The sequence below is a fragment of the Stenella coeruleoalba genome (genome assembly GCF_951394435.1).
Source record: "Stenella coeruleoalba genome assembly, chromosome: 16".
NCBI classification, from domain to species: domain Eukaryota; kingdom Metazoa; phylum Chordata; class Mammalia; order Artiodactyla; family Delphinidae; genus Stenella; species Stenella coeruleoalba.
In genome coordinates this window covers 9,063,927-9,075,608 of record NC_137162.1, presented here as the reverse complement: position 1 = coordinate 9,075,608, position 11,682 = coordinate 9,063,927, and the positions used below count along the sequence as shown (strand labels likewise).

General features: G+C 42.5%; 1 protein-coding gene across 1 annotated transcript; it reads left to right on the top strand.

Moving 5' to 3' along the window:
* Positions 1 to 452: 452 nt before the first annotated feature.
* PSTK (phosphoseryl-tRNA kinase) lies at positions 453 to 11,665 on the top strand. Its single transcript, XM_079899342.1, has 6 exons — positions 453 to 1,782; positions 4,146 to 4,437; positions 4,678 to 4,876; positions 7,409 to 7,484; positions 8,020 to 8,113; positions 11,324 to 11,665. The coding sequence occupies exons 1-6, from the start codon at positions 1,567 to 1,569 to the stop codon at positions 11,521 to 11,523; spliced, it is 1,077 nt and encodes a 358-aa protein (XP_079755468.1). The 5' UTR covers positions 453 to 1,566; the 3' UTR covers positions 11,524 to 11,665.
* The last annotated feature ends 17 nt before the right edge of the window (positions 11,666 to 11,682 follow it).

Sequence of the window (11,682 nt, the reverse complement as noted above, 5' to 3'; positions counted from 1 at the left end):
TTTGCCAAAACTCATAGAATGTATAACACCAAGAGTAAACCCTGTGTAAACTGTGGACTTTGGGCGATAGTATGTGTAGGTTCATCGATTGTAACAACTATACCACACTGGATATCGATAGCCAGAGAGACTGGGGGCGGGGGGAGGTATATGTGAACTCTCTGTACTTTCTGCTCAATTTTGCTATGAACCTAAAACTGCTCTTTAAAAAGTCTATCTTAGGGGCTTCCCTGGTGGCGCAGTGGTTGAGAGTCCGCCTGCCGATGCAGGGGACACGGGTTTGTGCCCCGGTCCGGGAAGATCCCACATGCCACGGAGCGGCTGGGCCCGTGAGCCATGGCCGCTGAGCCTGCGCGTCCGGAGCCTGTGCTCCACAACAGGAGAGGCCACAACAGTGAGACGCCCGCGTACAGCAAAAAAAAAAAAAAAAAAAAAAAAAAAAAAAAGTCTATCTTAAAATAAGTAAACAAACAATAACCATGTTTAAACGAGAAAAAAAAAAGGTTGCCTAGGAAAAGGGGAGGAAATGAGTGTGAGTGTGGATAAGTGATGAAAAATAAAGGAGAGGGATCTTGCACTGGGCCTATGACAATAAAATGTCATGAAATGAAAAGTATGTTTAATTCAATGCTCACCTTCAATCCAAGAGAAAGAAAATGAGATTATGTGTACATGCTCTGTAATCACAAATATATCAGATTTAGCATTGGGTTATTGATTATATTTTGTCCCAGTATACACTGATTTTCACTCACTTGTTCACATTTTAAACATAACTTCATATGACTAAGAAGTAATCTCCTAAAATGAGGTGAAAGCTAGAATATGAATTCAATTTTTCTACACCACATCCCTACAGAGAGAATTTGTTTTATACTTCTTCACAGCTTAGCATTTCTTTTTTAACACTAAAATACCTAGTGTTTTCTGCATGAACGCACTGGGCTTGAAGTCTGGGGATGTTCCTTTCCTGCCTTTATTTCTTCGCAATGCTGCCGACTGGCGGCGTTAGGATGCAATGACTACTATTTACTTTGCCCTTCCACCTATCACATCTGTGAGGGGCAGCGGAGCACAGTCGTCGGACCCAGATTCGACTCCTATTTTTTGATTTCCAGTAACTGACCTTCCAAAGACTGCTGGAGGAAAAGACCCGAAGTCCCTTCAGCGATTTTCCTAGGCAAGGGGCTTCATCGTAAAAACCAGCAAACAAAAGCCCGAGGCGCAGATCCTAATGGTTTGCAAGTTTCCAGAAGGATGATTCCAACTGAAGTTTGTCTAACTTTACGACCCTTTAGGAAACGTCCAGGTTTTACGAAACGCATCCCCGTGGACTTACCGGACTAGAGGACTCGCCTCACAGAAAGCTTAGTACCAGGGGTTCAGGCGACCAAGGGGACGACCTCGGATACAACCGCGACCACGCATGGTGTTTGGAGCCGAAGGCTCGCCCATTCCTCCATTGCGCCAACAGGCGGCGCAAGAGGGCGGTAGGAGTGTGCATGCGCAGTTGGCGGACATTTCCGCAGACAACGCTCACAGCCACCTCGGGTCTCTCGCGACAGCATGAAGGCAGGCGAGGACGCCAGAGGAGCGCGCAGCGAGAAGCCGAAGAAGTTAGGTCTCTGCGTCCTCTGCGGACTGCCCGCAGCAGGAAAGTCGACCTTCGCGCGTGCCCTCAGCAATCGTCTACGGCAGGAGAGTAGCTGGGCCGTGGGCGTCGTCGCCTATGATGACGTCATGCCAGACGCGTTCCTAGAGGAGGCGAGCGCTCGCCCATTGGTCAGTACGGAGGGGGCGGGGCCTAGACTGCTGTAGCGGAGGGAAATCTACAAACTCCACGATACTTGTACTGGATAATACCTGGTGTGGGAGGTGGATCTCTGATAGAGGAGAGACAGGAGTTCGAGGAAAGGGGAGCTGGTTTAACACAGAATGAGTTGACTAGAAATAGGAAACGATGCAAACAGCCACCAGCATAAGGTTAGGGTCTGAAGTCAGCGTGCAAGGTGGAAGTCCCCCATAATCAAATATCCTCCTGAAAATCCTTTGGGAAAGTTGTTCTGAAAAGAAGGACAGAGTCTCTCAAAAATTCCAGCACAGCCAATTTAACATTCAGCCAGGCGAACCGAGGTATTGTGGGGCTTTAAGTTATGCGGTTTGGGGAAATCCTTTTAAAGAAAAAGGGTACAAAATTATAAGTGACAGGGTACTTACTAGGGCCCCTCCTGTGACAATAGATTCTGTACAAATGAAGGACTTGGCCTCTGAAGCTGGATCTTCATTCAACTGAGGGTAAACCTGCTTCTGCCAGAATAGGAAAAGATGGCTCTTTCTTAGTTGACCACCAGATGAAGTAATAGGCTTTGTATTTGGGGGTCAGCTTGGGTTCCCAGTACATACTTCTCTTTAAGCCCTCCGATCACCCTCAGCGCTGTGAGATGCATCCCCTTGAGAAAACTGAGACTTCCGCGGGGAAGAGTAGATTCACGTCACCCATCTCATGCTCACTCTAGAGAAAATACTCTTTGATTAACATATTCTGAAAATTTTAAAGTTATTTTTGTCATTTAGTGCCGAATGTAGATGAATTCACATAAATAAAATTCACATATGGTGTGATTCCACTCTAAGTATATATGCAAAAATACAGTACATTTGGCACATGGAAGAGTTTTGAACTTCTCCACCAAAGTTATATACTTCCTCATTCTTGGTTAATTGTGAGGTAAATACAGTATCAGGCCCCTGGTAGCACCGGATTTACTTAAGTAATAGTATTTTTACCACTATGGAGAAAGCTGGAAGTTGTTGATAGGGATTGTTGTATCTGCTGGGGTTTTCCCTCACTTTTCTTATTATATTTTTTCCACTCTCCCCCTACAGACCAAGGCCATGGAGCTCATCCAGTCACCACGAGTAGGCTATCTCACCTTTTAGGAAGTGATCGTGTTTGTGTTTCCTTTTGAGTGGGTTTTGCTGATGTATTTGTTTTATGTGCCATAATCTCAGTGATGTGGTAGAGCATGGACAGACAGGAGAGGGATCCTGATCTCCTGTCCTTGTGTTTTTCCTCCAGCCTTGACCTCATAACTATGTCAGTGTTCACCAGAGCCTTTGAGTAGTGCAAGACTACTTATATTTTCAAGCTATTTATTCTCTTCTCCTCAGTCTGCTTCCTCTATCTTTCCCGATCCCATTCCAATCCTGTTGTTAGCCTGAGGTCTTTTCATCTGGACCCAGGGACCTTTCAGCTGATCCTCTTTCTATCTACAACTTTTCTTATTTCAAGGGCAAATGAGCATTGCTATATCTTAGCTAGACTATTTTATCTTGGCAGGATATTGTTTTTTTTGGCTGCATTGGGTCTTCGTTGCTGCATGCAGGCTTTCTCTAGTTGCCACGAGCGGGGGCTACTCTTCATTGCGGTGCGAGAGCTTCTTATTGCGGTGGCTTCTCTTGCTGCGGAGCACGGGCTCTAGGCGCGTGGGCTTCAGTAGTTGTGGCTCACGGGCCCTAGAGCGCAGGCTCAGTAGTTATGGCGCACGGACTTAGTTGCTCTGCAGCATGTGGGATCTTCCTGGACTAGGGATCGAATGCGTGTCCCTTGCATTGGCGGGTGGATTCTTAACCACTGTGCCACCAGGGAAGTCCCAGCATATTGATTTTGGTTCCTCCTTTCTCCTGGATGGTAACAGCTTTTCATTCTTTCATTTATTCACTTATTCATTCAATCATTTCATATACATTTCTGGAGCATCTATTAGGTGTCTGACCCTCTGCTGAAGCCTGGGTATACAGTAGACTATTGATCTAGCAGGGACATAGAGATACCTAAACAATGTAAACCCTGTTAAAGTGGAGACCCAATATACACAGAACAGGGGGTCATGATAGGCAAGGGACGATCTGAGCTGCCTTCTGCATGGTTGAGTCTGAGAAGAGTTCACAGAGAACTAACATCACTGAGTAGTTTTTCAGGTAGAGGGAACAGCGTATATGAGGACATGAGGATGAGAAAGCAAGTTGTGTCTAGAGAACTCCAAATGGTTCAGAAATTATCATATGGAGCAGGGGGTTGTTGAGGCATGACCACTCTACTGGCCAAAGCCTAATATAAATTGCAATTCTACGGTATTTTGCAGCCATCCCAGTGGAAATCGCTTCGCCAGGAACTGTTGAAGTACCTTGAATACTTCTTTCTGGCTGTCATTAACGGGTGTCAGATGTCTGCCCCACCCAGCAGGACTGAAGCCATGTGGGAGGATTTTCTAACCTGCTTGAAGGATCAAGATCTGATATCTTCTTCAGCACTTGAGGCCCAGTCTCACTATCTCTTAACGAAGACTGCTGTTTCTAGACCTCTGCTTTTGATTTTAGATGACAACTTTTATTATCAAAGTATGAGATATGAAGTCTATCAGCTGGCTCGGAAATGTAATTAACACATTTTTTTTCTTACACTCAGACATTCGCATATCAAAATCACTACTGTCTTTAGTGAGAACTTGATTGGATTAGGAGGTTTATATGGATTTACTTAATTTTCAAAGCTACACGTTCAGTATTGCAAATGGTCTTTCCTGCTGCAGGTGGGATAACTTGTCTAAGTACGTTTATTTCACATTTTGGAAAAATAGTACCCTAGTAATTTTGTGGTTTTTGGATGGTTTTCAGATTCATTAGGCTTTTGCCAGCTCTTTTTAGAGTGTTCTCTCGAGACCTGTCTACAGAGGAATGGCCAGAGACCACTTCCAGTGCCTGCCGAGACCATCCACCTGATGGGAAGCAAGATGGAAAAGCCCAACCCTGAGAAAAATGCTTGGGAACACAACAGCCTCACAATTCAGAGCCCAGCGTGTACTTCAGAGGCCAGGTAGCCTACTCAAAGGTGTCCTTCACTAGCTGCTTTGCTGAGCCAGGCACTGTGCTGAATGCTTTCCTTGTATCCACCCGGTTACTCTTCACACAAGCCTTGCAGAAGGACATTATTTCCCCTTTCTTTAGAAGAGGGAACTGAGTGAGGAAGTTTAGTTTGCCCAGAGTCACTGAGATTGTAAGTTACAGCTGAGACGTGAACCCAGGTTTGTTTGCAAATGTGTACTCTTGTTAAAATTATACTGTTTCCCAGAGGTCAGGGCAGGGAGTTCAGAGTAGGGCACATCTCTGATACTCTTGTTGAAGTAGCATAGTCTAAATAGACTGCCCAGTAGTCTTCTTATAGAGAGAAAAGGAGTGGAACTGGTACTAAATCCTAATTTGCCTAAAACCTACACTGCTTGTGTAGATGTGAGGCTTGTGGCTATGGTGCCTAATGCATTTCATTCCTAAAATAGGTCTTGAGAGTTCGAGAGTTCTGGAGAGTTCTAGTTCAGCACATTTCTGATAGAAGTTTCACTGATGATAGAAATGTTCTCTGTTTGCCCTGCCCAGCATGGTAGCTGCTAGCCACATGCGACTGACCATTGAGCACTTGAAGTATAGCCAGTGCAACTTACTACCTGAATTTTAAATGTTATTTTAATCACTTTAAACTTAACTGGCTGCATGTGGCCTGCGGCTGCTGCATGGGACAGTGCAGTTCGAGAGGTATATTGCCCACAGTTCCTTAGTTCCTGCCTGACTGTTGTCCAGAGGGGATCAGCAGTTTTTAAAAGGCTAATTTTTTAAACTCATTCCTCAAAATGTTTTGTTCCCAGGATACAGTTTCCATGGATTTTGTAATACTCTAACATTCTAAGGAAAAAAGAAAAGATTCGATTTAAGTAACCATTGTTTATAGGGTTAATGAAATAAGCTATGGCTGAGATTTTAATTTTAACTTCTCATAACATCTTGAAACTCTGAGAAGGCGAGCATGTAGCCAGTTGATGGCTACTCTTTCTGGAGTACTGAAAATGTTTTCCTTTGCAAGTGAATGGCTGGTTGAGGCATTGAGATACCCCATTTTACCCCATGAGAGCCGTCTAAGGTTAGCATCACTGCTCTGGGGGCCAGTTCTTGCTAGAAGCAAGGAAGAGTGTGAGCTTTGCCAGTGTCAGTACCAACCCTGAACATAATCTGCAGTTTTGTCTTGGGTCTTAAGAATATGGTCCAAAATAGTCATAGCATGGCTATGACTGAAGTCTGAAGTCTGGTGGCCCTGAATTGGAAGTTGAAAGATGATGTGACAAATATACCTTTCCCAGGCTTCTGTGAAATACTACTGCTGCTGCTGCTACTACTACTATACTACTATCACCACTGCTGCTATTACCACTACTATTACTGTTACCACTACCACTACTAATGCTACTACTAGTACTACTATTAGCAGGAACAGCTGTCGAGCTGTCGAGCAGTTATACCTGACTCACTTAATAATATATATTATCCACTCTTTTTTAGATTCTTTTCCGATATGGGCCATTACAGAGTATTGAGTAGAGTTCCCTGTGCTCTACAGTAGGTCCTTGTTAGTTACCTATTTTATATATGGTAGCGTGTATGTGTCGATTCCAACCTCCCAAGTTATCCTCTCCGCCCCCCAGCTCTAATCCTGATTAACTCCCCAGCCTCATGTCCCACGACTCTCCCCTTGCTCCTTTTCAACCACACTGGCCTTTTCTGTCCCCAGAACACGAGAAGCTTGTTCTTGTCTCGGGGCCATAGTGCTTGCCGTCCCCTCTACCCTTCCCACGTACGTAAGCTTCACTGGCTTCCCTGACCATCCTACCCAGCGGGAAGGGTGTTAAGTAGGCTAGCCAGTTACTCTCTTATGATCATTTTGTTCATTATCTTCACTCACTTATCCACTTGTCACTGTCTGAAACTATTATTTTTTGCTTATTTATTTATTCTCTCTCTCCATTACGTTATCAGGCTTAGAGAGGGTAGGGATCTTGCTACACCCCCAGCTTAGCACATAGTTTCACATACATAGTTGTACAACATTTTTCATATATGAAGATGCTCAATAAATATTTGTTAAATGAATTCTACTGCAACCCTCGATGACCTCTTGTCCTGTGGGGAACTTTGCAAATTCACATCCAGTAAATAAGCAGAAGCCAGAAAATAAAGACTAAGCTTCCTTCTTTAGGGAATATAAAGTTCTAGGAGCCTAAAGTTCAGCAGTTAATGAGGGAATAGAGAGAATGTCTTTTAAAACCATATTGATAGGAGTCTTAGGAAGTTAACATTTTTTACATGAGGGGATTTGGGGGGCTTATGACTTGTTTTGAGCTTCTACATTTTAATTTTGCAAGTAGAAGGTAGCTCCCAAATCGCTTTGCTTTTCCCCTTTTCTTCAGGAGTTTGGATATACCACTTTCATTCCTCTAGAATTCAGCTTAGTACCCATAAACACAAGTTCTTTAAAAACAGGTGTTTGATGTAAGGATTTATTTTGTCCTACCTTCTCTTATAGACTGAAATTGACTGATTTACTGCTTACTGCTTTGGAAAATCCAATAAAATACGTGGAGGAGAATGTGGAACAAAAGGTAAGTCTTCCAGTTTAGATTTAGTATAAATGAGAAGGACCTTTTTGTAGGAAGATCTTTTTGACCTGAGTGTAAAATATGAATAACACGTGGGAGACACTTTGTCCCTGCCTTGGCATCTTACCAGCATTCAGCTCCTGACACCTGGATGCAGTGGTACTCTGGAGGGAGCTCGCACTGCCTGGTCAAAGACGACTGTTCAATTTTCAGAAACGTTGGAGCCTGTTGACATGTTGGTAGCTCGAAGTGGGCGTGGATGGGAATATTTACGTCGTAGAAATAGACAAAATGCTATGGATAGGTTTGTGTTTTTCTCTTTGAGAGCCCATTCTTAGACATTTACCAGCATACTGCCTACGTGGAACCCAGTTTACAACTGGATGTATTTCGTTTAGACCCTCTCCTAGGGAAGAATAACTGGAACAGAAAAGTCACGTTTCCTTTTCTGTATCTCTTCACCTATGCATCCCCTACACTTTAGTTATTTCTTTTGTAAAACTAGATAACTGTTCCAATAACAATATCTATTACCTAGGAAACAGACAGAATTATTTGTTCAACTAACATTCTTCATCAAGCTGATCAGACCCTCCGAAGAATTGTCTCTCAGACAATGAAGGAAGCGAAAGGTGTGTTGAGTGGTTAAGATTCTATTTAGTTGAGACTATTCTTTCCTGCTACTCTTGTTCCGTGGACGTGGGTAGTTTATTTGCTTTCATTCATAAAGTTTACATCATGTTTTCAGTTTAAATATGCAACTTGGTTATATTAAGCTAAAACTTCTACCTCTGGAACCAGGCATTCATCCATCCAATAGGTTTTTATTGAGTGGCTACTCTGTACTAGGCTTTATTTTGGATACTGGGGAGTTGAGAGGGAGCAGAACATCATAGTGAGGAGACAGACAAAAAATAAATAAATACATGAATATATGCCAGTGCTCTGAAGAAAAGTAAAGTAGGGTAAGGCAAGGTAGTGATGGGAGGATTTATTTTTAAAAGGGTAATCAGGAAGGCTTCTCAGAGGACATGGCATTGAAGCAAAGATGTGAATGAAAGGGAACAGCAAGCCATGCTGATGCCCGCAGGATCATTTTAGGCAGTGGACACATCAAGTGCAAAAGTCCACAGGTAAAGTTGGTATGTTCTAGAACAGAAAAAAAGCCATTGAGTCTGGGGTGAAGGGATGGGGAGAGGTAGTCAGGGGCCAGGTGTAAAATCAGCATGGAGTTTGAACAGGCTTAGTGCATTGTCAGTCTGAACTTAGATGAAATATGTGATAATTATAGTTTTATAAAATAATTCCTTTCTGTTTTTTCTTTCTTTTTTTTTTTTTTTGCGGTACGCGGGCCCCTCACTGCTGTGGTCTCTCCCGTTGCGGAGCACAGGCTCCGGACGCGCAGGCTCAGCGGCCATGGCTCACGGGCCCAGCCGCTCCGCGGCATGTGGGATCCTCCCGGACCGGGGCACGAACCCGTGTCCCCTGCATCGGCAGGCGGACTCTCAACCACTGCGCCACCAGGGAAGCCCTCCTTCAGGTTTTAAATATTGAACTCTTTGCTATATTTAAAATTTGATTTAAAAAATAACAGCAGCTTAACATTTCTTGAACTCCTTTTATATGCTAAGTGCCTTATAAATATTGTTTCTAGTCTTTAGAATCCTATCAAGTAAGTGTAATTTTACAAATGGGGAAATGGAAGGTCTGAGAGGATAAGTAACTTGCCCAAGGCTGAACTTAACACCTGCTAAATACTGTACCTGGGCAACCTGTTGCTGAGCTAAGTCTGATTCTCGTTGGTGCTTTCTGTCATGTTCCCCCACATCACCAACATTTATTATTAATACCTTTACAAAAACTTAGAACATTGGAAAAATAAACAATATACTAACCATATTGCTTTTCAGACTTTTTTTGAACCATGATCCGTAAGCAGGTTTTAATACTGTAACCTAGTGTGTAGCCCAGTACACAGACACACTCCTGCATAGAAACAAGTTTCACAAAACCTTCACATGTTTAATGAACTGTGTTCTATTTGATTCCATCTTAGTATGCGTTGTAATCCAAAGTTTGAAAAAGAGAGCTGGAACAAAAATGGCATCGGATCAGAATGAAAACAAAAATAGTTGTAGGAGTTCTTTCAACTATTTGCCTGTCCATAAAATGAAGGGAAGGGGGAATAGGGTTATGCCCAAATTACTCTTGACTCTTTTCCTACCCATTAATTTTTTTTGTGTGTGTGAAGGAGATGGTACTAGCTTCTAGAACTGTGCTTAAATAAAATTTAAAAATTCAGTTCTCCTGGGCTTCCCTGGTGGCGCAGTGGTTGAGAGTCTGCCTGCCGATGCAGGGGACATAGGTTCATGCCCCGGTCCGGGAAGATCCCACATGCCGCGGAGCAGCTGGGCCCGTGGGAGAGGCCACAACAGTGAGAGGCCCGCGTATCACCAAAAAAAAAAAAAAAAAAGCGGAAAAAAAATTCAGTTCTCCTTCCATCAAGGAAGTGAAGGGACAACCCACAGAATTGGAGAAAATATTTGCAAATCACATCTCATAAGGGACTTATATCCGAAATACATAAAGGGCTCTCACAACTCAATAATAAAAATAACCCAATTTTTTAAATGGGCAAAGAATCTGAAATTTCTTCAGGGAAGATATACAAATGACCAGTAACCACATGAAAACATCATCAGTCATCAGGGAAATGCTAATCAAAACCACAATGAGACACCACTGCACACCCACTAGGACAGCTAGCATCCAAAAGTCCAAGAGATAGGATGCGGAGAACTCAGAACCCACATACGCCATTGCTGGGAATGTAAAGTGCTGCAACCGCTTTGGAAAACAGCCTAGCGGTTCCTCAGACAATTAAATGCAATTACCACGGGACCTAGAAATGAAAACATATGTTCCTATAAAAATTTGCACACAAGTGCTTATAGCAGCATTATTGCTAATAGCCAAAAGGTAGAAGCAACCCAAATGTCCATCGGCTGACAGACAAAATGTGGTCTATCCATACAATGGATTATTCAGCCACAAAAAGGAATGAAGTTCTACAACATGGATGAACCTTAAAAACATTATGCAAAGTGCAAGAAGCCAGTCACAAAAGGCCACACATTATGAGTCCAGTCATGTGAAATGTCCACAATGGGGAAATCTAGAGACCCCAAGTAGATTAACAGTTGCTTAGGGATTGAGGGCAGAGGGGGGGGAATGGAGTTAAGAGGGTGATACCTAAGAGTACAGATGATAAACATGTTCAAAGATTGACTGTGGTGATAGTTGCTTATATCTGTGAATATACTAAAACCACTAAATTGTAGTTTAAATGGGTAAACTGTATGTTATGTGACTTATATCTCTGTAAAGCTGTTCAACAAAAAAATCAGTTCTCAGTCACACTACCCACATGGCTAATGGCTGCTGGACAGAATAGGGCAGATATAGAGTACTTCCATCATTGTAGAAAATCATATTGGACAACTGTTCTAGGTACTGTCTATCAGAGCTTCAAAGCCAAATTGTCATTTTCTAGCTCTGCTTTTTTGCCTTACTACCTGTTAATTCAATAAGACTAAGTCAACTTATTTTGTCAAAAGTCCCTTTCAGGTTTGTCTTTTCTGCTCGTGCATGTCATAGCAAGTTATTTAAATGATCTGCCTGTATCACATTAATGTGACCTTTGTCTATATATTACACCAACTCAATTATGATTTATAGAAGAATCTGAATGGTTTGTCTGAAGTAATCAAATTAATTTCCTGCTGTCATCAGTCCAGCTTGATTTAATTTACACAAATAATTTGAGAATATCTTTATTTTAGGTGAACAGTTGTTTCCGTACAACTTGAAACTTCTAGCCGAAGAACTTAACAAGCTCAAAGCAGAGTTTTTGGAAGACCTAAGACAAGGAAACAAAAAATACCTGTGCTTTCAACAAACCATGGACTTATCAGATGTTATTTCTTTTTTTCATTATGAGAAAGATAACATTGTACGGAAGTATTTTTCAAAGCAGCATTAAAACTTGATTTCCAATCAAAGCCATTTTGGTTACGATTTTGCAAACTAATTTAAACAATTCTGTATTACTGGGTGTTTTCTAGGCCAATGATGTGAATTGCCAAAGCGGGGGGGGCGGAAATCAGTCCATTCTAAAAGATCCATTTGTCATAACAGAAAC